Source organism: Fistularia commersonii, chromosome 24 (assembly GCF_037954325.1).
Source record: "Fistularia commersonii isolate RoL2024-O1a breed Wild chromosome 24, RoL_Fcom_v1.0, whole genome shotgun sequence".
Taxonomy (NCBI): domain Eukaryota; kingdom Metazoa; phylum Chordata; class Actinopteri; order Syngnathiformes; family Fistulariidae; genus Fistularia; species Fistularia commersonii.
This window is the reverse complement of record NC_141307.1, coordinates 2,215,277-2,239,677: the sequence shown is the minus strand read 5'-3', so window position 1 is coordinate 2,239,677 and position 24,401 is coordinate 2,215,277. Positions and strand designations below refer to the sequence as shown.

Genomic DNA, 24,401 nt, shown 5'->3' with positions numbered 1-24,401 from the left:
AAAAAGGATTTTACTCCATAAAAGCAGGATTTGAACTGACAGACCTTCCATCCATGACCTGCTCAGCTTCACTGGAAGATGTTTCTCAGCAACACGTTCACAATTCATCCTGAGATCTGGCTCTGAGTGCAACACCACTGCTCTGTGTCTACTCTGATAATACCTGGTGGTGGCTTTCACACACACACACACACACACACACACACACACACACAGACACACACACACACACACACCGTTTATTCATCCACACATCCAATTTGGTTACTAGATTTCCAGTTCCATATTCCTCCTCTTGAACAGAAATACTTTTTGGATTTCACCGTGATTGTTGATGCTGATATTGAAGTGTGTTTTATTTTCTATGGACTCAAAGCCGCCGTGCTTTGCGGCTCGGCGGGAGATACTTTGCGTTTTTTGACTGAGATTTCACCCACGCTTCTCGCTCCAACTAGCAATTGAAAGATGCTTCCTGACTGAGACGGCGACACATGACATCAGAACAACACCGGCTGTTGAGATATGTGATCTCATTAGTTTTATTTGAGTTTACATTTTAGTTTACATATTAATATATGTTGTATTTGCTCACAGGAAATGTATGACACGTTATGACAAGGTTTGAGACTTGGTTTAGTTTTTTTGGCGACTTCAGCTAATTTGACGTCAGTTTTTACCTCAATTTTTTACCTTTAGTTTTACCTCACTCTGTATTGTATATGTCTCATGGCCGACCCCCGTTGATCTCCTGAGCCGTGAAGAAGAAAATAAAAGACAATTCCAACAAGGCAAACTTGTGTATTCCTCCTGAAATATCGAAAGCGAAGAAGCCGCAAACGTAAACGCAGCAGGTTATGGGCCCAGACTACGAACAAAAGGAGGAAGATGGCAACGTTTGGTTTTAGACGGAGACGAAAACAACTACGAGCTTTGGGACGTAAAGTTTCTGGAACACATGCGGCTCGACTGTTTGAGAGACACGATACTTTCAACTGTTGAGCCCAACCCAGATAAAAATGCAGAACGCTACGCTGAGCTTATCCGGCTCCTCGACGATAAAAGTCTATCATCGGTAATGAGGGAAGCCGCAGATGACGGTCGAAAAGCTTCGAAAATATGACGGGATCACGACGCCAGCCAGGGTAAGCCCCGAATTATTTCCCTGCGCCACGAACTTTGCTCACTCAAGAAGGAGCCCGACGAAACAGTAACAGATTCCGTGATCAGAGCAGAAAAGGCGGTAACCGCTCTGAGGAACACAAAACAGGTGATGAGCCGATGATCGCTGTGGTTATGAGAGGACTTCCAGAACCATACAAGGCCTTCGTCATTCACGTAACACAGAGCGGTGAAGAAATGACGTTTATCCAGTTCAAGAGTAAACTAAGAAGTTACGAAGAGACTGAAAAGGTTCACAGCAAACCCAAATCAGACAATGTAATGAAAGTGGACATGTCAACGGTGACCTGCTGTGGATGTGGAAACCGTGGCCATGTGGCCGAAGCTTGTCTCCAAAAATCAGTGCCAAAATGGTGCAGCAATCACAGAAGCACAACCCACACCGATGACACTTGCAGAAGAAAATCCAAGCCCAAAGAAGACTCGGTCAAACAAAACACAGACATCCAATACAAAGGTGAGGAAGACGAGCACATTTTTGTATTCAAGGTCGGTCAAAAAGTCCCTCGGAGAAAATGGACCGATGGTAGACCGTGGCGCTACATCACACATCGTAACACAAAAAGACACATTCACGAGATTCGACGAGTTTTTCAACTCAAACAAACATTACATGGAGCCAGAAGACGGGACCAGAAGGAACAACGTGGCGTGAAAAAGAGGTGACGCAGAAGTGTTACTCCAGGACATTGAAGGAAAGCCTGTCCTGGTAACCTGAAGGGGAGCCTTGTTCATCCCATCATATCCTCAGGACTTCATATCAGTGACTGCAGCCACAGCCGATGGAGCCAGCGTGATATTCAAAGAAGGAGAGAACAGACTCATAACCAAAGAAGGGACAGTTTTCAGCATCGAGGAACGTGACAGATTCTACGACATAAGAGATGATCAAAAACTGCACGATGATACAGTAAATGACATGATGTCCAGGGATAAAGTAAGCTTAACTTGTGATGTCAAAACATGGCATGAGATTATGGGACACCGCAATGTAAAAGATGTATTAAAATGACCAAACTTAGCAGAGGGTATGAAGCTCACAGGTCAGACCAAGGTGGACTGGAACGTGTGCACGGAGGGAAAATTCACAAATGGCAGAAACAGGCAAGCTGATGCACCCCTAAAAATGGTACACACAGACTTATCAGGCCCGATTGAACCGGCCGGTCAAGACGGGCATAAGTACGTCATGTCAGTCGCGGACGATTATTCGGGGCAGTATTTGTATATTTTCTCAAATACAAGAGTGAAGCGTCATTAGCAACAGAGAAGTCCCTTGCTGACAGCGCAGTGTATGGTGGTGTCAAATGTATCAGGTCAGACAACGGGACAGAATACACAGGAAATGCTTTTCAGTCTCTTCTAAGGGAAAAGGCCGTAAGACGTGAAACATCATCCCCTGATGATTATGAGACAGAAATCCAGGGATATGAAGGCACAGAATCTACAGGTGAAACCAGAACTGATGTGTCACAAAGTGAAAATAAAACAGACAACCAGAAGCACAATGAGGATGACAGCGCTAACGCAGATGTGTCACATGACGACCAAACAGCAGACAATGTTCAAAGTGAAAAAGAGACGAGGTCAGACATAAAACCCAGACATAGTCAAAGCGGTCGCTATCCTAGACGAGAAAAGGTCGCTCCGAAGTATTGAGAGGATTATCAGACAGACCATATTGGTAGAAAAAGCATATGACAGGGTGCCGAGAGAGGAGCTCTGGTATTGTATGAGGACGTCTGGAGTGACAGAGAAGTATGTTAGACTGGTGCAGGACATGTATGCTCGCTGTGAGATACTGGTACGGTGTGCTGTAGGGGTAACAGAGAAGTTCAAGGTGGAGGTGGGACTCCATCAGGGATCAGCTCTGAGCCCCTTCTTGTTCGCAGTGGTGATGGACAGGCTGACAGATGAGGTGAGACAGGAATTTCCATGGACCATGATGTTTGCGGATGACATTGTGATCTGTAGTGAGAGCAGACAACAGGTAGAGGAAAATCTAGAGAGGTGGAGGTATGCTCTGGAAAGGAGAGGAATGAAAGTTAGTCACAGCAAGACAGAATATATGTGTGTGAATGAGAGGAACTCGGGTGGAACGGTGAGGCTACAGGGAGTGGAGATCAAGAAGCTGGAGGATTTCAGGTACTTAGGGTCAACAGTCCAGAGCAACGGAGAGTGCGGGAAAGAGGTGAAGAGACGGGTCCAAGCAGGTTGGAATGGGTGGAGAAAAGTGTCAGGGGTACCAAGAGATAGAAGACTTTCAGCCAGAATAAAAGGAAAGGTGTACAAGACAGTGGTGAGACCAGCGATGATGTTTGGACTAGAATGAGTCAATCAGAGGAAAAGCACATGTTAGATGTTTTGGAGAGAAGGTCAGAGAAGCCAGACTGAGATGGTTGGGTCATGTACAGAGGAGGGATAGAGAATATTACATTACATTACATTACATTACATTGCATTTGGCAGACGCTTTTATCCAAAGCGACTTACAATAGAGGACATAGGGACTGCAAATACACTTGCAAATACACGATGCACAGGAAATGTACAGAACAGTAAGCTTGGATTAGTGAGGTTTTTTTTTTTTTTTTGACAGAGACACACAAATGTACACACACACACACACACACACACACACACACACACACACACACACACACACCGCATAGCCAATAGAATATATTGGTAGACGGATGCTGGAATTGGAGCTGCCAGGCAAGAGGTCTGGAGGAAGACCAATGAGAAGGTTTATGGACGTAGTGAGAGAAGATATGAAGGTAGTTGGTGTGAGAGAGGAAGATACAAAGAATAGGGTTAGATGGAGAAAGTTGACTCGCTGTGGCGACACCTGACGGGAAAAGCCGAAAGAAGAAGAAGATCAGACAGGCTATATTGGCAATGATAAAAATCATGCAACTGTTGATTATTGTCACAGGACTGTGTGTGGAGTCCCACAGACTTACAGTGAAGCAAAGAAGTCACCGCTGGCACCCGGGTGGAAATGTGCCTTGAGGGAAGAGATTGACTCGCTATGACAGAAAGACACATTTGAACTGACAACTTTACCTGAAGGGAGAAAAGTAGTTGAAGGAAAATGGGTATTTGCCCTTGAAGAAAATGCTGAAGGTGGACAAATATTTAAGGCGAGATATGTAGCTAAGGGTTACAATCCAACAGAAGACATAGACTAACGTGAACCTTTGCACCGACAGCTAACATCACATCAGTACGTGCACTGATGCAGACAGCCGTGCAAAATAACCTCGTTGTCCATCGGACGGATGTTAAGACGGCATATTTACATACTCTGATACATGAGGAAATTTTCTTGGAACAACCAGAAGGGTTGGAAAAGACGTCAGAGACAGGAGAGAAACTGGTGTATAGATTAAAGAAATCTCTTTATGGCCTGAAACAATCAGGACGAAAGTGGTATGAACTCCTAAATGACCATTTAGAGCAAGACAACTTTGTGAGAAATCTCTCTGACCACTGTGTGGACAGAAAACAGATGGAAAATGGTGACGCAATCATCGTAATCATTTGGGCAGACGATTTAATCATTGCAGCAAGCGGCAATGATGTGCTCGGCACATTTAAAGAGAACCTGAAATCCAAGTTCAACATGAAAGATCTGGGGATAATATCATATTTTTCGGGCATACAGTTTGAACAAAAGGGGGATGAAATCAAAACGAACCAGACAAAGTACATCCTAAAAATGCGAGAGAGATTTGGAATGTCAGAATGTAAAGACAGATCTACTCCAGGTGAGCAAAAGCTGGAGGGCATCCCTGTCACGGACGAAAATGAGCAAAGTGAACCTGTCCACCCCAAAGAATATCCTCTGCCCGGACCTGCAGATTTGGGCTGTACAACATTCAGATAATTAAACCCTACCTGACCCAACAGTCGGCGCAGCTACTGGTTCAGGCCATGTTTATCTCCCGCCTGGACTACTGCAATTCCCTCCTAGCTGGACGACCTGCTTGTGCAATAAAACCACTGCAGACGGTACAGAATGCTGCAGCGCGGTTGGTATTCACTCAACCCAAAAGGGCTCATGTTACACCTCTGTTCGTCCAGTTGCACCGGCTACCAGTAGCTGCCAGGATCAAGCACAAGGTCCTGACCCTGGCCTTCAAAACCACCTCAGGAACAGGTCCAGCATATCTGACCCAAATGATAAGACCTTATGTTCCCGGCAGAGAGCTGCGTTCCTCTAATACAAACCTATTAGCAGTACCTTTTGCTCGCTCTAAGCGATCTCAGGCAAAACTGTTCTCAGTTCTACTACCTCAGTGGTGGAACAAACTTCCGGAAGCAACAAGACTAGCATCATCTCTCTCAACCTTCAAGAAACAGGTAAAAACATTTCTCTTTCAGGACTTTTTACTGCACTGATGCGCCAGATCAGGTTGGCAGCAAGTTAGGCTATGCAGTGTGTGTGTGTGTGTGTATGTTTGTGTGTCTCTGTCCAAAAAAAAAAAAAAAACCCTCACGAACCCAAGCTTACTGTTCTGTATATTTCCTGTGCATCGTGTATTTGCAAATGTATTTGCAGTCCCTATGTCCTCTATTGTAAGTCGCTTTGGATAAAAGCGTCTGCCAAATGCAATGTAATGTAATGTAATGTAATGTAATGTAATGTGATATCGTGAGATTGTAAGCAGTCTGGTTTGTGCCATGACTTGCACCTGATATCAGTTGGATAGTAAGCAAACTATCACAGACTCTGGTCATGGCAAAAGGAGAAAACTTAGTCGCTGCATAACATGTTCTGAGGTATTTGAAGGGGACAGCTGATTATGAGCTGAGTTTCAAGACAAATGAGGAGGATTTGAACCTGACAGCTTTCAGCGATTCAGACTGGGCATCATCTGGAGAAGAGAGACGTAGCACTGCAGGTTACTGTTTCAGTTTAACAAAACAAGGCCCAGCCATTGCATGGAAGTCAAAGAAACAGGCCGAATACATCGGTCGAGCCGCAGCCGCGCAAGAAAACACGTACCTGTCTCAACTGTCAAACTGCACGGACAACAAAATGTACAGTCGCACAACAATCTACGGAGACGATCGGGGGGCCGTCGCACTGAGTGAGAATCCTGTGAACGGACAGAGGTCAAAACACATTGATGTAAAATATCATTTCATTCGTCAAGCGCTCAGTGAGGGTAAAGTAAATCTTGTCTGTTGTCCATCAGAGGACATGTTGGCAGACATCTTAACAAAACCCATGACGAAGGTTGAGATTGCAAAATTTAAGAAGTGGTTCTTTGGAAATTAAAAAGTCCTAAAAATTTTGGATGTTCAGATCAAGAGGGGCTGTTGAGATAGGTGATCTCATTAGTTTTATTTGAGTTTACATTTTAGTTTACATATTAAGACACGTTATATTTGCTCTCAGGAAATGTATGACACTTGATAACAAGGTTTGACACTTGTTTTAGTTTTTGGCGGCTGTTCAGCTAATTTGACGTCAGTTTTTACGTCATTTTTTTTCATTTAGTTTTCCCTCACTCTGTATTGTATATGTCCCATGGCTAACAGACGTTGATTCCCGGAGCCGTGGAGAAGAAAAAAAAAGACGATTCAAACAAGGCAAACTCCTGTATTCCTCCCGAAACATGGACAACGTCCGTTTCATAAGCAATAGCTGTTGTTGGCCACAGTCACGCCACACAAGTCTGCAATACAACGAACTGTTCCCGCTCAATTCCAGGTAAAAAAAAACAAAAAAAACAGAATTCCTTACACCCCAAACCACACCCTCAAAATTCCCACCACCCCAAAATCACACAGAAAACAAGCATCGACATAAACCCCGACATTTATAACTCACTACAGTAAAGACCGGGTTCCTGCAAGCACGTTTTTGCACCGTCAGTCCTTCAATGCACCTTCACACATTCCAGCTGACATTTCAGCCAACGGTTCATCTCACGCCGGTGCAGAACTGGACGCTTCAGACGCTCCTTTGTGCCCACGGCCATCAAAAAACACACAACTCTGACCGTTCGGAGGAGCGTCTGTGCTGCCGCGACCTCACGACCTCTCCCACTCACAGGTCGTGCCCTCACTCTGCTGTCTGTTTTATCCTTGTTGGTCTCAGCCCACTCGCATCCTGCCTGTTTCTCTTTATTTATCTTAATCTTGTCATTGCTATCGTCACTCTCTTTATGTTGTCGTTTACTTTTGGTTGTCTATTTTTCACCCTTATTGTCTATTTTATATTATTCCATCCTGTTGTCCATTCTTATCTCTGCTGTCTGTTTATTTGTGGATGTCTTTGCTGTTTTCTAATTGTCTTCTAATATTCTCTCTACTTAATTTAGGTTCATATTTAGTGACGCTATAACTATTTCGCTGCTGTGACAAAGAATTTCGCCGATGGGAATCAATAAATTCGATCTTATGCTTTTTTCATCCTTGCTTGATTTGAATGAATGCACCGACCGCATCTTCACTTCTTTGGTTTCACGTTCACTCCAGCTGATGAACCTGCTGAGACCGACAACCTGACACAAATTCATTTGGAACTGGTTGAGATATTTGACACTGATCATGATATCATCTGTCAGAGGCTGATGCACAAACACACACTCTGGAAATTCAATCATAGGGAAGACACATGTTTTCTTTCAAATAGCAATGAGATCCGCATGAAAGTGTTTGTGCAAACACTTAAAGTGCAGAGATACCATCTTTGTTTTCCAGGCAGACAGTGTGGTTGTGGACAAATGTGATCAAATCCATTTTCTTCCTCAATGTTTGGGCTTCGCAGTTCCTGTGAGAAACGGCTGCAGTTCCGCTGGCGTCCACTAGGGGGCGCACTGCTCCAACCTTTGGCCCCGTCTCTGGAAACTCGCTCGGTTTTCATGTTTGACGGTGATATTTTGATATTTTCATAAAGACCAGAAGAACACGAATAGTTCCACTGCAGCGCCACAAACTTCTTGTAATCTTGTAAGAACTGTAATCTCCCAAAAAATTAATCCGTTTCCTGACAGAACATAAGTGAAACTTTGATCGATTAGTTCGGTTACAGAGGCTGGAACCGACAGTGGTTTCTGTTCCAGCCTCTGCATTTTAAGATTTCCAGGTAATCAGGCAAATTCACAAATTGTGACACAAATTCAGTGAAGAATAAAGACTCGTTTTCTTTCAAATATTAATGAGACTCGCAGAAAATATTTGTGGAAACAGTTTAATAACCTTAAAGAACATATATACTTTTAAACTTTGATCGGTAAGCTACAATATGACTGCGCAACAAAAAGAAGTCGAGAAACTGGAAAAGGATCGTATTTGTCTTGAAATCGCCTCATAAAGTGGATAAAAACAACTGCGTCGTTTTTCTACTTTCGCTTTGAGCCGCAGAATTTCGGTTTGCCTGGTGACTCGTGACGTCGCCGCCAAATCTGAATTCTCATTGGCTCAGACGGTGGTCTATTCCATCCTCCTCCCACCCGATCCTTCATTCAGGACTTGATCTTCCACCTTGAAGGTCCAACAATCCGTGAACGTCTGAAGGATCTGCAGACCTGAAGATGCGACCGGCGACAATGAACGTCTTTCTACTTGTTGCGGTTGTCATGGGAACGTCCAGCGTGACGGCTGGTAAGTCATTTCGCCTGAAGAGCTTTTTCTAAGGTTTGACTCTACGAGTCTGACGCAGCGACTCATGTTATTTTGGTCCAAAGATCGTCTTCAGTGTTTCTTCTAAACTCTGCACTTTTATAATCTGATGGAAACTGTAGTTATTAGTTCTGAGTGAGAGTTCAGAGGAGATGAGACCAAATATGTACATTGTTTGGGCTTCAAGATCATTCCAAAGCTAAAGAGAAAGCAGAAGAAGAGATCCAGGAAATACACGATGAAGAATGAACTTCAGGGAAAATGGCGAAATAAAATCAGTTTTATCCAATAAATCGTGGAGTTTTGTTCGTTGAAATTTGAATAATGACTTTTTCAAGCTGAACCCGAGACAGTATTGAAAAGCTAATATTCCCTCCACCTGGAAATAATCCTTCACTTTGAGATTGACTTGCAGTATTTCTGTCTGAATGTTGGACTGCTTTTCTGATAAATTCAAAGTTTTGTTAAGAAAAGTTCCATCATTCACTGACTGCTCAGCAGAAATGACCAGGACGTGTCTGTGATGCACTTTTTGACATCTTTGAGGAACTGCTTAAAGCTGTTTATAGAAGTGTTCATCACAAAATGTAATCGCTGGATGAAATATCTCTTACAGTGATTCACTCCCTGAAGTATTTCTACACGGCATCCTCTCAAGTCCCGAACTTCCCAGAGTTTGTAGCTGTGGGTTTGGTGGATGAAGTTCTGATGGTTCACCAAGACAGCAACACCAAGAGAGCAGAACCCAAACAGGACTGGATGGACAAAGTCTCAGCAGATTATCCAAAGTACTGGGAGAGCCAGACCCAAGGCTTACTGGGGGAACAGCAGGTCAACAAAGGCAACATTGAAACTGCAAAGAAGCGTTTCAACCAGACTGGAGGTTTGTTCACACACACACACACACACACACACACACACACACACACACACACACACACACACACCAGTGACACCGAGTTGATGTCCATCCCATAATAAACGCAGCAGACTGTGCTGAGATCTCACTCTGGTTCACTGCAGCTTCTGTCTCTCTCTCAGGAGTCCACATCTACCAGAGGATGTACGGCTGTGAGTGGAACGATGAGACTGGAGAAGTGAATGGATTTAATCAGTTCTCTTATGATGGAGAAGATTTCATATCATTTGACCTGAAGACACTGACATGGATCGCTCCGAGACCACAGGCTTTCATCACCAAACAGAAGTTGGACAATAACAGGGCCTTAAATGAAAACCAGAAGCAGTACTACACCCAGTATTGTCCTGAGTGGCTGAAGAAGTATCTAAACTACGGGAGGAGCTCCCTGCTGAGAACAGGTAGAATCACATGACCTGACGTCGTTTCATAAACACAACAGTGTTTCTGTTTCATTTCAAACCTTTGCTTGTTTTCTTGCTGAATTTGAGGAAATGAATTTGTGACTTCCATGAAAATAGTTGCTCTTGTCAATGAACCCGAATCAATCAATCAATCAATCAATGTTCTTTCCTTCTTTGTTCAGTGGATGCAGATTCTTGGGTTCTTTCTGCTTTCTAGCTGATTTCATTCTTCTATATTGCCAGTTTAGATTCCAGTCCTATTTGTCCGCAGCAGAAGAAGGTCTGGCTTCTCTCCATCCCTTCACACCATCTTGTATCTTCCCTCTTTTCCTCCACGTTCTCTTCATCTCCGTCCCGTCCGTGAGTCTTTCTCTCTTCCTTCCTTTGTGAAACTCTCCTGTGTTTCTCTTGACGCTCCAGACCTTCCCGGAGTGTCTCTCCTCCAGAAGACGCCCTCCTCTCCGGTCAGCTGCCACGCCACGGGTTTCTTCCCCAGGGAAGCCGTGCTGTTCTGGAGGAAGGACGGACAGAAGGTCCCTCAGGAGTCTGGAGAGATCCTCCCCAACGCCGACGGAACCTTCCAGATGAGCGCCGACCTGAAGCTCCCGGACGAGACCGAAGATCTGAGGAAGTACCAGTGTGTGTTTCAGCTCTCCGGTGTCGAGAAGGACGTGGTCACCGTCCTGGACAGAAACGCCATCAGGAGCAACGGTAAGACTGGACTCACAGGGGATGAAGGTGGGAAACGGACCTTTGGTTTCCCGTCGGCGTCCAGACATTCAGAGATGAAGCTCCCGTTTCTGTTGTACCTCGTGCTTTTTCTTCCTGCTGAAGAATTCAAGTCGGGATCAGTCAGACTTTAACAACTGCAGTCTGTGAAAGATGGATCTATCGTGTGTGTGTGTGTGTGTGTGTGTGTGTGTGTGTGTGTGTGTGTGTGTGTGTGCGCGCAGATGGTGACTATTTGTGTTGTGTTTTGCTCGACAGCAAAGAACGGCAACATCGTCACCGCTGTCATTGTGACACTGATTGTTGTCTCTCTGCTCGTCCTGGTTGCCGTCGGATACGTCTTCTACAAGAAGAAGTCTGGTGAGAGACCTCCACACAGAGATGTTTGACTTTGAGTCGCTGCTTCTTCACTGCAAACATCTCTGTCCCAGTGTGAGGCTCTGAGACACATTGTCTGCAAACTATTCTGGCAAAGCTGAATTATTTCTCTTGTCTTTGTATTTCAGTGTATTTCAGCAAAGCTCCTCCGTCTCGTAAGTAAAAGCCGTTTTCGTTCGATTCTCTGAATCAGCAGGATGGAGTTGCTCCTCAGTCTTCGTCCCTGGTGGAGCACGTTCACCTGAACCTCTGTGAAACCACCAAAGAAGTGTTTCCTGCTGACACTTAGTTGTAGTTTGGATCAGGACCGGTGATAATTGTGTGTTTCTGACCTTCCAGCTTCCACTAGCGCAGACGTTTTGGAGAAACTCAATGGCGACTCCTCCTCCTCGTCCTGAGGGACAAACCCAGCGCTGCACACAGTGAGTTCCTCCTGAAAGCCGCCTTCCAGGGTTTCTTGGAGACGTGGGTTTTCTTTTGTCTGCTGGTTGATGTCTTTTTGTTCTTTGTGTCTCCTCAGGCTTCCAGATGAATTGTGGAAGTGGCCGAAGAAAGGAGATGTCGTCTTCAGTCCTGCTGGAAATTTGGAATCGGGAGTTGAACATCTAGCTTTTAGTTTAACATTGGATTGCTGAAGACGACCGGCTGTAAAAGTGTATTTAAAAAGGATTTTACTCCATAAAAGCAGGATTTGAACTGACAGACCTTCCATCCATGACCTGCTCAGCTTCACTGGAAGATGTTTCTCAGCAACACGTTCACAATTCATCCTGAGATCTGGCTCTGAGTGCAACACCACTGCTCTGTGTCTACTCTGATAATACCTGGTGGCGGCTTTCACACACACACACACACACACACACCGTTTATTCATCCACACATCCACTTTGGTCAATGAATTTCCAGTTGTATATTCCTCCTCTTGAACAGAAATACTTTTTGGATTTCACCGTGATTGTTGATGCTGATATTGAAGTGTGTTTTATTTTCTATGGACTCAAAGCCGCCGTGCTTTGCGGCTCGGCGGGAGATACTTTGCGTTTTTTGACTGAGATTTCACCCACGCTTCTCGCTCCAACTCGCAATTGAAAGATGCTTCCTGACTGAGACGGCGACACATGACATCAGAACAACACCGGCTGTTGAGATATGTGATCTCATTAGTTTTATTTGAGTTTACATTTTAGTTTACATATTAATATATGTTGTATTTGCTCACAGGAAATGTACGACACTTTATGACAAGGTTTGAGACTTGGTTTAGTTTTTTTGGTGACTTCAGCTAATTTGACGTCAGTTTTTACCTCAATTTTTTACATTTAGTTTTCCCTCACTCTGTATTGTATACTGTATGTCTCATGGCCGACCCCTGTTGATCTCCGGAGCCGTGAAGAAGAAAATAAAAGACAATTCCAACAAGGCAAACTTGTGTATTCCTCCTGAAATATCGAAAGCGAAGAAGCCGCAAACGTAAACGCAGCAGGTTATGGGCCCAGACTACGAACAAAAGGAGGAAGATGACAACGTTTGGTTTTAGACGGAGACGAAAACAACTACGAGCTTTGGGACGTAAAGTTTCTGGAACACATGCGGCTCGACTGTTTGAGAGACACGATACTTTCAACTGTTGAGCCCGACCCAGATAAAAATGCAGAATGCTACGCTGAGCTTATCCGGCTCCTCGACGATAAAAGTCAATCATCGGTAATGAGGGAAGCCGCAGATGACGGTCGAAAAGCTTCGAAAATATGACGGGATCACGACGCCAGCCAGGGTAAGCCCCGAATTATTTCCCTGCGCAACGAACTTTGCTCACTCAAGAAGGAGCCCGACGAAACAGTAACAGATTCCGTGATCAGAGCAGAAAAGGCGGTAACCGCTCTGAGAAACACAAAACAGGTGATGAGCCGATGATCGCTGTGGTTATGAGAGGACTTCCAGAACCATACAAGGCCTTCGTCATTCACGTAACACAGAGCGGTGAAGAAATGACGTTTATCCAGTTCAAGAGTAAACTAAGAAGTTACGAAGAGACTGAAAAGGTTCACAGCAAACCCAAATCAGACAATGTAATGAAAGTGGACATGTCAACGGTGACCTGCTGTGGATGTGGAAACCGTGGCCATGTGGCTGAAGCTTGTCTCCAAAAATCAGTGCCAAAATGGTGCAGCAATCACAGAAGCACAACCCACACCGATGACACTTGCAGAAGAAAATCCAAGCCCAAAGAAGACTCGGTCAGACAAAACACAGACATCCAATACAAAGGTGAGGAAGACGAGCACATTTTTGTATTCAAGGTCGGTCAAAAAGTCCCTCGGAGAAAATGGACCGATGGTAGACCGTGGCGCTACATCACACATCGTAACACAAAAAGACACATTCACGAGATTCGACGAGTTTTTCAACCCAAACAAACATTACATGGAGCCAGAAGACGGGACCAGAAGGAACAACGTGGCGTGAAAAAGAGGTGACGCAGAAGTGTTACTCCAGGACATTGAAGGAAAGCCTGTCCTGGTAACCTGAAGGGGAGCCTTGTTCATCCCATCATATCCTCAGGACTTCATATCAGTGACTGCAGCCACAGCCGATGGAGCCAGCGTGATATTCAAAGAAGGAGAGAACAGACTCATAACCAAAGAAGGGACAGTTTTCAGCATCGAGGAACGTGACAGATTCTACGACATAAGAGATGATCAAAAACTGCATGATGATACAGTAAATGACATGATGTCCAGGGATAAAGTAAGCTTAACTTGTGATGTCAAAACATGGCATGAGATTATGGGACACCGCAATGTAAAAGATGTATTAAAATGACCAAACTTAGCAGAGGGTATGAAGCTCACAGGTCAGACCAAGGTGGACTGGAACGTGTGCACGGAGGGAAAATTCACAAATGGCAGAAACAGGCAAGCTGATGCACCCCTAAAAATGGTACACACAGACTTATCAGGCCCGATTGAACCGGCCGGTCAAGACGGGCATAAGTACGTCATGTCAGTCGCGGACGATTATTCGGGGGCAGTATTTGTATATTTTCTCAAATACAAGAGTGAAGCGTCATTAGCAACAGAGAAGTCCCTTGCTGACAGCGCAGTGTATGGTAGTGTCAAATGTATCAGGTCAGACAACGGGACAGAATACACAGGAAATGCTTTTCAGTCTCTTCTAAGGGAAAAGGCCGTAAGACGTGAAACATCATCGCCTGATGATTATGAGACAGAAATCCAGGGATATGAAGGCACAGAATCTACAGATGAAACCAGAACTGATGTGTCATAAAGTGAAAATAAAACAGACAACCAGAAGCACAATGAGGATGAGAGCGCTAACGCAGACGTGTCACATGACGACCAAACAGCAGACAATGTTCAAAGTGAAAAAGAGACGAGGTCAGACATAAAACCCAGACATAGTCAAAGCGGTCGCTATCCTAGACGAGAAAAGGTCGCTCCGAAGTATTGAGAGGATTATCAGACAGACCATATTGGTAGAAAAAGCATATGACAGGGTGCCGAGAGAGGAGCTCTGGTATTGTATGAGGAAGTCTGGAGTGGCAGAGAAGTATGTTAGACTGGTGCAGGACATGTATGCTCGCTGTGAGACACTGGTACGGTGTGCTGTAGGGGTAACAGAGAAGTTCAAGGTGGAGGTGGGACTCCATCAGGGATCAGCTCTGAGCCCCTTCTTGTTCGCAGTGGTGATGGACAGGCTGACAGATGAGGTGAGACAGGAATTTCCATGGACCATGATGTTTGCGGATGACATTGTGATCTGTAGTGAGAGCAGACAACAGGTAGAGGAAAATCTAGAGAGGTGGAGGTATGCTCTGGAAAGGAGAGGAATGAAAGTTAGTCACAGCAAGACAGAATATATGTGTGTGAATGAGGGGAACTTGGGTGGAACGGTGAGGCTAGAGGGAGTGGAGATCAAGAAGCTGGAGGATCTCAGGTACTTAGGGTCAACAGTCCAGAGCAACGGAGAGTGTGGAAAAGAGGTGAAGAGACGGTCCAAGCAGGTTGGAATGGGTGGAGAAAAGTGTCAGGGGTACCAAGAGATAGAAGACTTTCAGCCAGAATAAAAGGAAAGGTGTACAAGACAGTGGTGAGACCAGCGATGATGTTTGGACTAGAATGAGTCAATCAGAGGAAAAGCACATGTTAGATGTTTTGGAGAGAAGGTCAGAGAAGCCAGACTGAGATGGTTGGGTCATGTACAGAGGAGGGATAGAGAATATTACATTACATTATATTACATTACATTGCATTTGGCAGACGCTTTTATCCAAAGCGACTTACAATAGAGGACATAGGGACTGCAAATACACTTGCAAATACACGATGCACAGGAAATGTACAGAACAGTAAGCTTGGATTAGTGAGGGTTTTTTTTTTTTTGACAGAGACACACAAACGTACACACACACACACACACACACACACCGCATAGCCAATAGAATATATTGGTAGACGGATGATGGAATTGGAGCTGCCAGGCAAGAGGTCTGGAGGAAGACCAATGAGAAGGTTTATGGACGTAGTGAGAGAAGATATGAAGGTAGTTGGTGTGAGAGAGGAAGATACAAAGAATAGGGTTAGATGGAGAAAGTTGACTCGCTGTGGCGACACCTGACGGGAAAAGCCGAAAGAAGAAGAAGATCAGACAGGCTATATCGGCAATGATAAAAATCATGCAACTGTTGATTATTGTCACAGGACTGTGTGTGGAGTCCCACAGACTTACAGTGAAGCAAAGAAGTCACCGCTGGCACCCGGGTGGAAATGTGCCTTGAGGGAAGAGATTGACTCGCTATGACAGAAAGACACATTTGAACTGACAACTTTACCTGAAGGGAGAAAAGTAGTTGAAGGAAAATGGGTATTTGCCCTTGAAGAAAATGCTGAAGGTGGACAAATATTTAAGGCGAGATATGTAGCTAAGGGTTACAATCCAGCAGAAGACATAGACTAACGTGAAACCTTTGCACCGACAGCTAACGTCACATCAGTACGTGCACTGATGCAGACAGCCGTGCAAAATAACCTCGTTGTCCATCGGACGGATGTTAAGACGGCATATTTACATACTCTGATACATGAGGAAATTTTCTTGGAACAACCAGAAGGGTTGGAAAAGACGTCAGAGACAGGAGAGAAACTGGTGTATAGATTAAAGAAATCTCTTTATGGCCTGAAACAATCAGGACGAAAGTGGTATGAACTCCTAAATGACCATTTAGAGCAAGACAACTTTGTGAGAAATCTCTCTGACCACTGTGTGGACAGAAAACAGATGGAAAATGGTGACGCAATCATCGTAATCATTTGGGCAGACGATTTAATCATTGCAGCAAGCGGCAATGATGTGCTCGGCACATTTAAAGAGAACCTGAAATCCAAGTTCAACATGAAAGATCTGGGGATAATATCATATTTTTCGGGCATACAGTTTGAACGAAAGGGGGATGAAATCAAAACGAACCAGACAAAGTACATCCTAAAAATGCGAGAGAGATTTGGAATGTCAGAATGTAAAGACAGATCTACTCCAGGTGAGCAAAAGCTGGAGGGCATCCCTGTCACGGACGAAAATGAGCAAAGTGAACCTGTCCACCCCAAAGAATATCCTCTGCCCGGACCTGCAGATTTGGGCTGTACAACATTCAGAAAATCAGACCCTACCTGACCCAACAGTCGGCGCAGCTACTGGTTCAGGCCATGTTTATCTCCCGCCTGGACTACTGCAATTCCCTCCTAGCTGGACGACCTGCTTGTGCAATAAAACCACTGCAGACGGTACAGAATGCTGCAGCGCGGTTGGTATTCACTCAACCCAAAAGGGCTCATGTTACACCTCTGTTCGTCCAGTTGCACCGGCTACCAGTAGCTGCCAGGATCAAGCACAAGGTCCTGACCCTGGCCTTCAAAACCACCTCAGGAACAGGTCCAGCATATCTGACCCAAATGATAAGACCTTATGTTCCCGGCAGAGAGCTGCGTTCCTCTAATACAAACCTATTAGCAGTACCTTTTGCTCGCTCTAAGCGATCTCAGGCAAAACTGTTCTCAGTTCTACTACCTCAGTGGTGGAACAAACTTCTGGAAGCAACAAGACTAGCATCATCTCTCTCAACCTTCAAGAAACAGGTAAAAACATTTCTCTTTCAGGACTTTTTACTGCACTGATGCCCCAGATCAGGTTGGCAGCAAGTTAGGCTATGCAGTGTGTGTGTGTGTGTGTACGTTTGTGTGTCTCTGTCCAAAAAAAAAAAAAAAAACCTCACTAACCCAAGCTTACTGTTCTGTATATTTCCTGTGCATCGTGTATTTGCAAGTGTATTTGCAGTCCCGATGTCCTCTATTGTAAGTCGCTTTGGATAAAAGCGTCTGCCAAATGCAATGTAATGTAATGTAATGTAATGTAATGTAATGTAATGTAATATCGTGAGATTGTAGGCAGTCTGGTTTGTGCCATGACTTGCACCTGATATCAGTTGGATAGTAAGCAAACTATCACAGACTCTGGTCATGGCAAAAGGAGAAAACTTAGTCGCTGCATAACATGTTCTGAGGTATTTGAAGGGGACAGCTGATTATGAGCTGAGTTTCAAGACAAATGAGGAGGATTTGAACCTGACAGCTTTCAGCGATTCAGACTGGGCATCATCTGGAGAAGAGAGACGTAGCACTGCAGGTTACTGTTTCAGTTTAACAAAACAAGGCCCAGCCATTGCACGGAAGTCAAAGAAACAGGCCGAATACATCGGTCGAGCCGCAGCCGCGCAAGAAAACACGTACCTGTCTCAACTGTCAAACTGCACGGACAACAAAATGTACAGTCGCACAACAATCTACGGAGACGATCGGGGGGCCGTCGCACTGAGTGAGAATCCTGTGAACGGACAGAGGTCAAAACACACTGATGTAAAATATCATTTCATTCGTGAAGCGCTCAGTGAGGGTAAAGTAAATCTTGTCTGTTGTCCATCAGAGGACATGTTGGCAGACATCTTAACAAAACCCATGACGAAGGTTGATATCGCAAAATTTAAGAAGTGGTTCTTTGGAAATTAAAAAGTCCTAAAATTTTGGATGTTCAGATCAAGAGGGGCTGTTGAGATAGGTGATCTCATTAGTTTTATTTGAGTTTACATTTTAGTTTACATATTAAGACACGTTATATTTGCTCTCAGGAAATGTATGACACTTGATAACAAGGTTTGACACTTGTTTTAGTTTTTGGCGGCTGTTCAGCTAATTTGACGTCAGTTTTTACGTCATTTTTTTTTCATTTAGTTTTCCCTCACTCTGTATTGTATATGTCCCATGGCTAACAGACGTTGATTCCCGGAGCCGTGGAGAAGAAAAAAAAAGACGATTCAAACAAGGCAAACTCCTGTATTCCTCCCGAAACATGGACAACGTCCGTTTCATAAGCAATAGCTGTTGTTGGCCACAGTCACACCACACAAGTCTGCAATACAACGAACTGTTCCCGCTCATTTCCAGGTAAAAAAAAACAAAAAACAGAATTCCTTACACCCCAAACCACACCCTCAAAATTCCCAGCACCCCAAAATCACACAGAAAACAAGCATCGACATAAACCCCGACATTTATAACTCACTACAGTAAAGACCGGGTTCCTGCAAGCACGTTTTTGCTCCATCAGTCCTTCAATGCACCTTCACACATTCCAGCTGACATTTCAGCCGACGGTTCATCTCACGCCGGTGCAGAACTGGACGCTTCAGACGCTCCTTTGTGCCCACAGCCATCAAAAAACACACAACTCTGACCGTTCGGAGGAGCGTCTGTGCTGCCGCGACCTCACGACCTCTCCCACTCACAGGTCGTGCCCTCACTCTGCTGTTTGTTTCATCCTTGTTGGTCTCAGCCCACTCGCATCCTGCCTGTTTTTCTTTATTTATCTTAATCTTGTCATTGCTATCGTCACTCTCTTTATGTTGTCGTTTACTTTTGGTTGTCTATTTTTCACCCTTATTGTCTATTTTATATTATTCCATCCTGTTGTCCATTCTTATCTCTGCTATCTGTTTATTTGTGGATGTCTTTGCTGTTTTCTAATTGTCTTCTAATATTCTCTCTATTTAAATTTAGATTCATATTTAGTGACGCTATAACTATTTCGCTGCTGTGACAAAGAATTTCCCCGATGGGAATCAATAAAGTCGATCTTATCCTTTTTTCATCCTTGCTTGATTTGAATGAATGCACCGACCGCATCTTCACTTCTTTGGTTTCACGTTCACTCCAGCTGATGAACCTGCTGAGACCGACAACCTGACACAAATTCATTTGGAACTGGTTGAGATATTTGACACTGATCATGATTTCATCTGTCAGAGGCTGATGCACAAACACACACCCTGGAAATTCAATCATAAGGAAGCCACATGTTTTCTTTCAAATAGCAATGAGATCCGCATGAAAGTGTTTGTGCAAACGCTTAAAGTGCAGAGATACCATCTTTGTTTTCCAGGCAGTCAGTGTGGTTGTGGACAAATGTGATCAAATCCATTTTCTTCCTCAATGTTTGGGCTTCGCAGTTCCAGTGAGAAACGGCTGCAGTTCCGCTGGCGTCCACTAGGGGGCGCACTGCTCCAGCCTTTGGCCCCGTCTCTGGAAACTCGCTCGGTTTTCATGTTTGACGGTGATATTTGGATATTTTCATAAAGACCAGAAGCACACGAATAGTTCCACTGCAGCGCCAAAAACTTCTTGTAATCTTGTAAGAACTGTAATCTCCCAGAAAATCAATCCGTGTCCTGACAGAACATAAGTGAAACTTTGATCGGTTAGTTCGGTTACAGAGGCTGGAACCGACAGTGGTTTCTGTTCCAGCCTCTGCATTTTAAGATTTCCTGGTAATCAGGCAAATTCACAAATTGTGACACAAATTCAGTGAAGACTAAAGACTCATTTTCTTTCAAATATTAATGAGACTCGCAGAAAATATTTGTGGAAACAGTTTAATAACCTTAAAGAACAAATATACGCTATAAGCTACAATATGACTGCGGAACAAAAAGAAGTCGGGAAACAGGAAATGGATCGTATTTGTCTTGAAATCGCCTCATAAAGTGGATAAAAACAACTGCGTCGTTTTTCTACTTTCGCTTTGAGCCGCAGAATTTGAGTTTGCCTGGTGACTCATGACGTCGCCGCCAAATCTGAATTCTCATTGGCTCAGACGGTGGTTTATTCCATCCTCCTCCCATCCGATCCTTCATTCTGGACTTGATCTTCCACCTTGAAGGTCCAACAACGAACGTCTGAAGGGTCTGCAGACCCGAAGATGCGACCGGCGACAATGAACGTCTTTCTCCTTGTTGCGGTTGTCATGGGAACGTCCAGCGTGACGGCTGGTAAGTCATTTTACCAGAAGAGCTTTTTCTAAGGTTTGACTCGACGAGTCTGACGCAGCGACTCATGTTATTTCGGTCCAAAGATCATCTTCAGTGTTTCTTCTAAACACTGCACTTTTATAATCTGATGGAAACTGTAGTTATTAGTTCTGAGTGAGAGTTCAGAGGAGATGAGACCAAATATGTACATTGTTTGGGCTTCAAGATCACTCCAAAGCTAAAGAGAAAGCAGAAGAAGAGATCCAGGAAATACACGATGAAGAAGGTACTTTAGGGAAAATGGCGAAATAAAATCAGTTTTATCCAATAAATCGTGGAGTTTCGTTCGTTCAAATTTGAATAAAGACTTTTTTAAAGTTGAACCCGAGACAGTATTGAAAAGCTAATATTCCCTCCACCTGGAAATAATCCCTCACTTTGAGATTGACTTGCAGTATTTCTGTCTGAATGTTGGACTGCTTTTCTGATGAATTCAAAGTTTTGTGAAGAAAAGTTCCATCATTCACTGACTGCTCAGCAGAAATGACCAGGACGTGTCTGTGATGCACTTTTTGACATCTTTGAGGAACTGCTTAAAGCTGTTTATAGAAGTGTTCATCACAAAATGTAATCTTTGGATGAAATATCTCTTACAGTGATTCACTCCCTGAAGTATTTCCACACGGCATCCTCTCAAGTCCCGAACTTCCCAGAGTTTGTGTCTGTGGGTTTGGTGGATGAAGTTCCAATTACTCACTTCGACAGCAACACCAAGAGAGTAGAACCCAAACAGGACTGGATGGACAAAGTCTCAGCAGATGATCCAGAGTACTGGGAGAAGAACACCCAGATCGGCCTGGGGAACCAGCTGGTCTACAAAAGCAGCTTTGAAATCTTGAAGCCACGTTTCAACCAGACTGGAGGTTTGTTCACACACACACACACACCACACACACACACACACACACACACACACACACACACACACACACACACACACACACACACCAGTGACACCGAGTTGATGTCCATCCCATAATAAACGCAGCAGACTGTGCTGAGATCTCACTCTGGTTCACTGCAGCTTCTGTCTCTCTCTCAGGAGTCCACACCTACCAGAAGATGTACGGCTGTGAGTGGAACGATGAGACTGATGAAGTGAATGTATTTCATCAGTACTCTTATGATGGAGAAGATTTCATATCATTTGACCTGAAGACACTGACATGGATCGCTCCGAGAACACAGGCTCTCATCACCAAACAGAAGTGGGACAATGACACGGCCCGTAATGAAAACAGCAAGCAGTACTACACCAAGGTTTGTCCTGAGTGGCTGCAGAAGTATCTAAACTACGGGAGGAGCTCCCTGCTGAGAACAGGTAGAATCACATGACCTGATGTTGTTTCATAAACACAACAGTGTTTCTGTTTCATTTCAAACCTTTGCTTGTTTTCTTGCTGAATTTGAGGAAATGAATTTGTGACTTCCATGAAAATAGTTGCTCTTGTCAATGAACCCGAATCAATCAATCAATCAATCAATCAATGTTCTTTCCTTCTTTGTTCAGTGGATGCAGATTCTTGGGTTCTTTCTGCTTTCTAGCTGATTTCATTCTTCTATATTGCAAGTTTAGATTCCAGTCCTATTTGTCCGCAGCAGAAGAAGGTCTGGCTTCTCTCCATCCCTTCACACCATCTTGTATCTTCCCTCTTTTCCTCCACGTTCTCTTCATCTCCGTCCCGTCCGTGAGTCTTTCTCTCTTCCTTCCTTTGTGAAACTCTCCTGTGTTTCTCTTGACGCTCCAGACCTTCCCGGAGTGTCTCTCCTCCAGAAGACGCCCTCCTCTCCGGTCAGCTGCCACGCCACGGGTTTCTTCCCCAGGGAAGCCGTGCTGTTCTGGAGGAAGGACGGACAGAAGGTCCCTCAGGAGTCTGGAGAGATCCTCCCCAACGCCAACGGAACCTTCCAGATGAGCGCCGACCTGAAGCTCCCGGACGAGACCGAAGATCTGAGGAAGTACCAGTGTGTGTTTCAGCTCTCCGGTGTCGAGGAGGACGTGGTCACCGTCCTGGACAGAAACGCCATCAGGAGCAACGGTAAGACTGGACTCACAGGGGATGAAGGTGGGAAACGGACCTTTGGTTTCCCGTCGGCGTCCAGACGTTCAGAGATGAAGCTCCCGTTTCTGTCGTACCTCGTGCTTTTTCTTCCTGCTGAAGAATTCAAGTCGGGATCAGTCAGACTTAACTGGTTAACAACAACTCCAGTCTGTGAAAAGTGGACCTATTCTGTGTGTGTGTGTGTGTGTGTGTGTGTGTGTGTGTGTGTGTGTGTGCGTGTGCAGATGGTGACTATTTGTGTTGCGTTTTGCTCGACAGCAAAGAACAGCAACATCGTCACCGCTGTCATTGTGACACTGATTGTTGTCGCTCTGCTCGTCCTGGTTGCCGTCGGATACGTCTTCTACAAGAAGAAGTCTGGTGAGAGACCTCCACACAGAGATGTTTGACTTTGACTCGCTGCTTCTTCACTGCAAACATCTCTGTCCCAGTGTGAGGCTCTGAGACACATTGTCTGCAAACTATTCTGGCAAAGCTGAATTATTTCTCTTCTCTTTGTATTTCAGCCAAAGCTCCTCCGTCTCGTAAGTAAAAGCCGTTTTCGATTCTCTGAATCAGCAGGATGGAGTTGCTCCTCAGTCTTCGTCCCTGGTGGAGCACGTTCACCTGAACCTCTGTGAAACCACCAAAGAAGTGTTTCCTGCTGACACTTGGTAGTAGTTTGGATCAGGACCGGTGATAATTGTGTGTTTCTGACCTTCCAGCTTCCAGCAGCGCAGACGTTTTGGAGAAACTCAATGGCGACTCCTCCTCCTCGTCCTGAGGGACAAACCCAGCGCTGCACACAGTGAGTTCCTCCTGAAAGCCGCCTTCCAGGGTTCCTTGGAGACGTGGGTTTTCTTTTGTCTGCTGGTTGATGTCTTTTTGTTCTTTGTGTCTCCTCAGGCTTCCAGATGAATTGTGAAAGTGGCAGAAGAAAGGAGACGTCGTCTTCAGTCCTGCTGGAAATTTGGAATCGGGAGTTGAACATCTAGATTTTTCTTCAACATTGGATTGCTGAAGACGACCGGCTGTAAAAGTGTATTTAAAAAGGATTTTACTCCATAAAAACAGGATTTGAACTGACAGACCTTCCATCCATGACCTGCTCAGCTTCACTGGAAGATGTTTCTCAGCAACACGTTCACAATTCATCCTGAGATCTGGCTCTGAGTGCAACACCACTGCTCTGTATCTACTCTGATAATACCTGGTGGCGGCTTTCACACACACACACACACACACACACACACACACACATACACACACACACCGTTTATTCATCCACACATCCAATTTGGTTAATGAATTTCCAGTTCTATATTCCTCTGCTTGAACAGAAATACTTTTTGGATTTCACCGTGATTGTTGATGCTGATATTAAAGTGTGTTTTATTTGGTAGAAAATCTGTTTAGAAACCGTTTTCTTTATTGGGGTTTGTTGTGAACAAAAAAAAAAATCAATGTTCAGAATCAAAATGTTGCTGCACTGATGTGTCATTGCTTCATGTAATGATTTTTGCAGTTCAATAAATTTCCTAAAACTCCCTCAAAATCTCAAATGTGTTTTATTTTGTAATACAACACACACACACACACACACACACTTATAACGTGTGCTGAATAGCCATGAGAACTCACTTTTTATTTCCATAATTTTCTGTTTTGACAATAAT

General features: G+C 44.4%; 2 protein-coding genes across 5 annotated transcripts; both read left to right on the top strand.

Annotated features, from left to right (window-relative positions):
- Positions 1-8,647: 8,647 nt before the first annotated feature.
- LOC147219660 (major histocompatibility complex class I-related protein 1-like) lies at positions 8,648-12,687 on the top strand. 3 transcript variants are annotated; one of them, XM_086171299.1, is made up of 8 exons: positions 8,649-8,802; positions 9,437-9,703; positions 9,862-10,140; positions 10,564-10,854; positions 11,131-11,232; positions 11,379-11,405; positions 11,590-11,672; positions 11,771-12,687. In XM_086171299.1, the coding sequence occupies exons 1-7, from the start codon at positions 8,733-8,735 to the stop codon at positions 11,646-11,648; spliced, it is 1,095 nt and encodes a 364-aa protein (XP_086027425.1). In that variant the 5' UTR covers positions 8,649-8,732; the 3' UTR covers positions 11,649-11,672; positions 11,771-12,687. The 3 variants fall into 3 exon arrangements, with proteins under 3 accessions (XP_086027427.1, XP_086027425.1, XP_086027426.1); XM_086171300.1 differs by lacking the exon at positions 11,131-11,232; XM_086171301.1 differs by lacking the exons at positions 10,564-10,854; positions 11,131-11,232; positions 11,379-11,405; positions 11,590-11,672; positions 11,771-12,687 and having other exon boundaries at positions 8,648-8,802; positions 9,862-10,557.
- A 7,806-nt stretch (positions 12,688-20,493) lies between these two features.
- LOC147219659 (H-2 class I histocompatibility antigen, K-K alpha chain-like) lies at positions 20,494-24,280 on the top strand. Of its 2 annotated transcripts, XM_086171306.1 has the most exons (8): positions 20,494-20,644; positions 21,280-21,546; positions 21,726-22,004; positions 22,432-22,722; positions 23,005-23,106; positions 23,253-23,270; positions 23,451-23,533; positions 23,632-24,280. In XM_086171306.1, exons 1-7 carry the CDS (start codon positions 20,575-20,577, stop codon positions 23,507-23,509), a joined length of 1,086 nt encoding a protein of 361 aa, XP_086027432.1. In that variant the 5' UTR covers positions 20,494-20,574; the 3' UTR covers positions 23,510-23,533; positions 23,632-24,280. The 2 variants fall into 2 exon arrangements, with proteins under 2 accessions (XP_086027432.1, XP_086027433.1); XM_086171307.1 differs by lacking the exons at positions 22,432-22,722; positions 23,005-23,106; positions 23,253-23,270; positions 23,451-23,533; positions 23,632-24,280 and having other exon boundaries at positions 21,726-22,018.
- Positions 24,281-24,401: the final 121 nt, after the last annotated feature.

What these genes read in the sequence shown, in the direction of transcription:
- LOC147219659 (XM_086171306.1), top strand. Translation starts at nt 20,575, where the DNA reads ATGCGACCGGCGACAATGAACGTCTTTCTCCTTGTTGCGGTTGTCATG. An exon ending in AACGTCCAGCGTGACGGCTG is followed by an intron (nt 20,645 to 21,279) that starts GTAAGTCATTTT and finishes TATCTCTTACAG; the next exon opens with TGATTCACTCCCTGAAGTAT. An exon ending in ACGTTTCAACCAGACTGGAG is followed by an intron (nt 21,547 to 21,725) that starts GTTTGTTCACAC and finishes TCTCTCTCTCAG; the next exon opens with GAGTCCACACCTACCAGAAG.
- LOC147219660 (XM_086171299.1), top strand. Translation starts at nt 8,733, where the DNA reads ATGCGACCGGCGACAATGAACGTCTTTCTACTTGTTGCGGTTGTCATG. An exon ending in GCGTTTCAACCAGACTGGAG is followed by an intron (nt 9,704 to 9,861) that starts GTTTGTTCACAC and finishes TCTCTCTCTCAG; the next exon opens with GAGTCCACATCTACCAGAGG. An exon ending in CAGCAAAGCTCCTCCGTCTC is followed by an intron (nt 11,406 to 11,589) that starts GTAAGTAAAAGC and finishes CTGACCTTCCAG; the next exon opens with CTTCCACTAGCGCAGACGTT.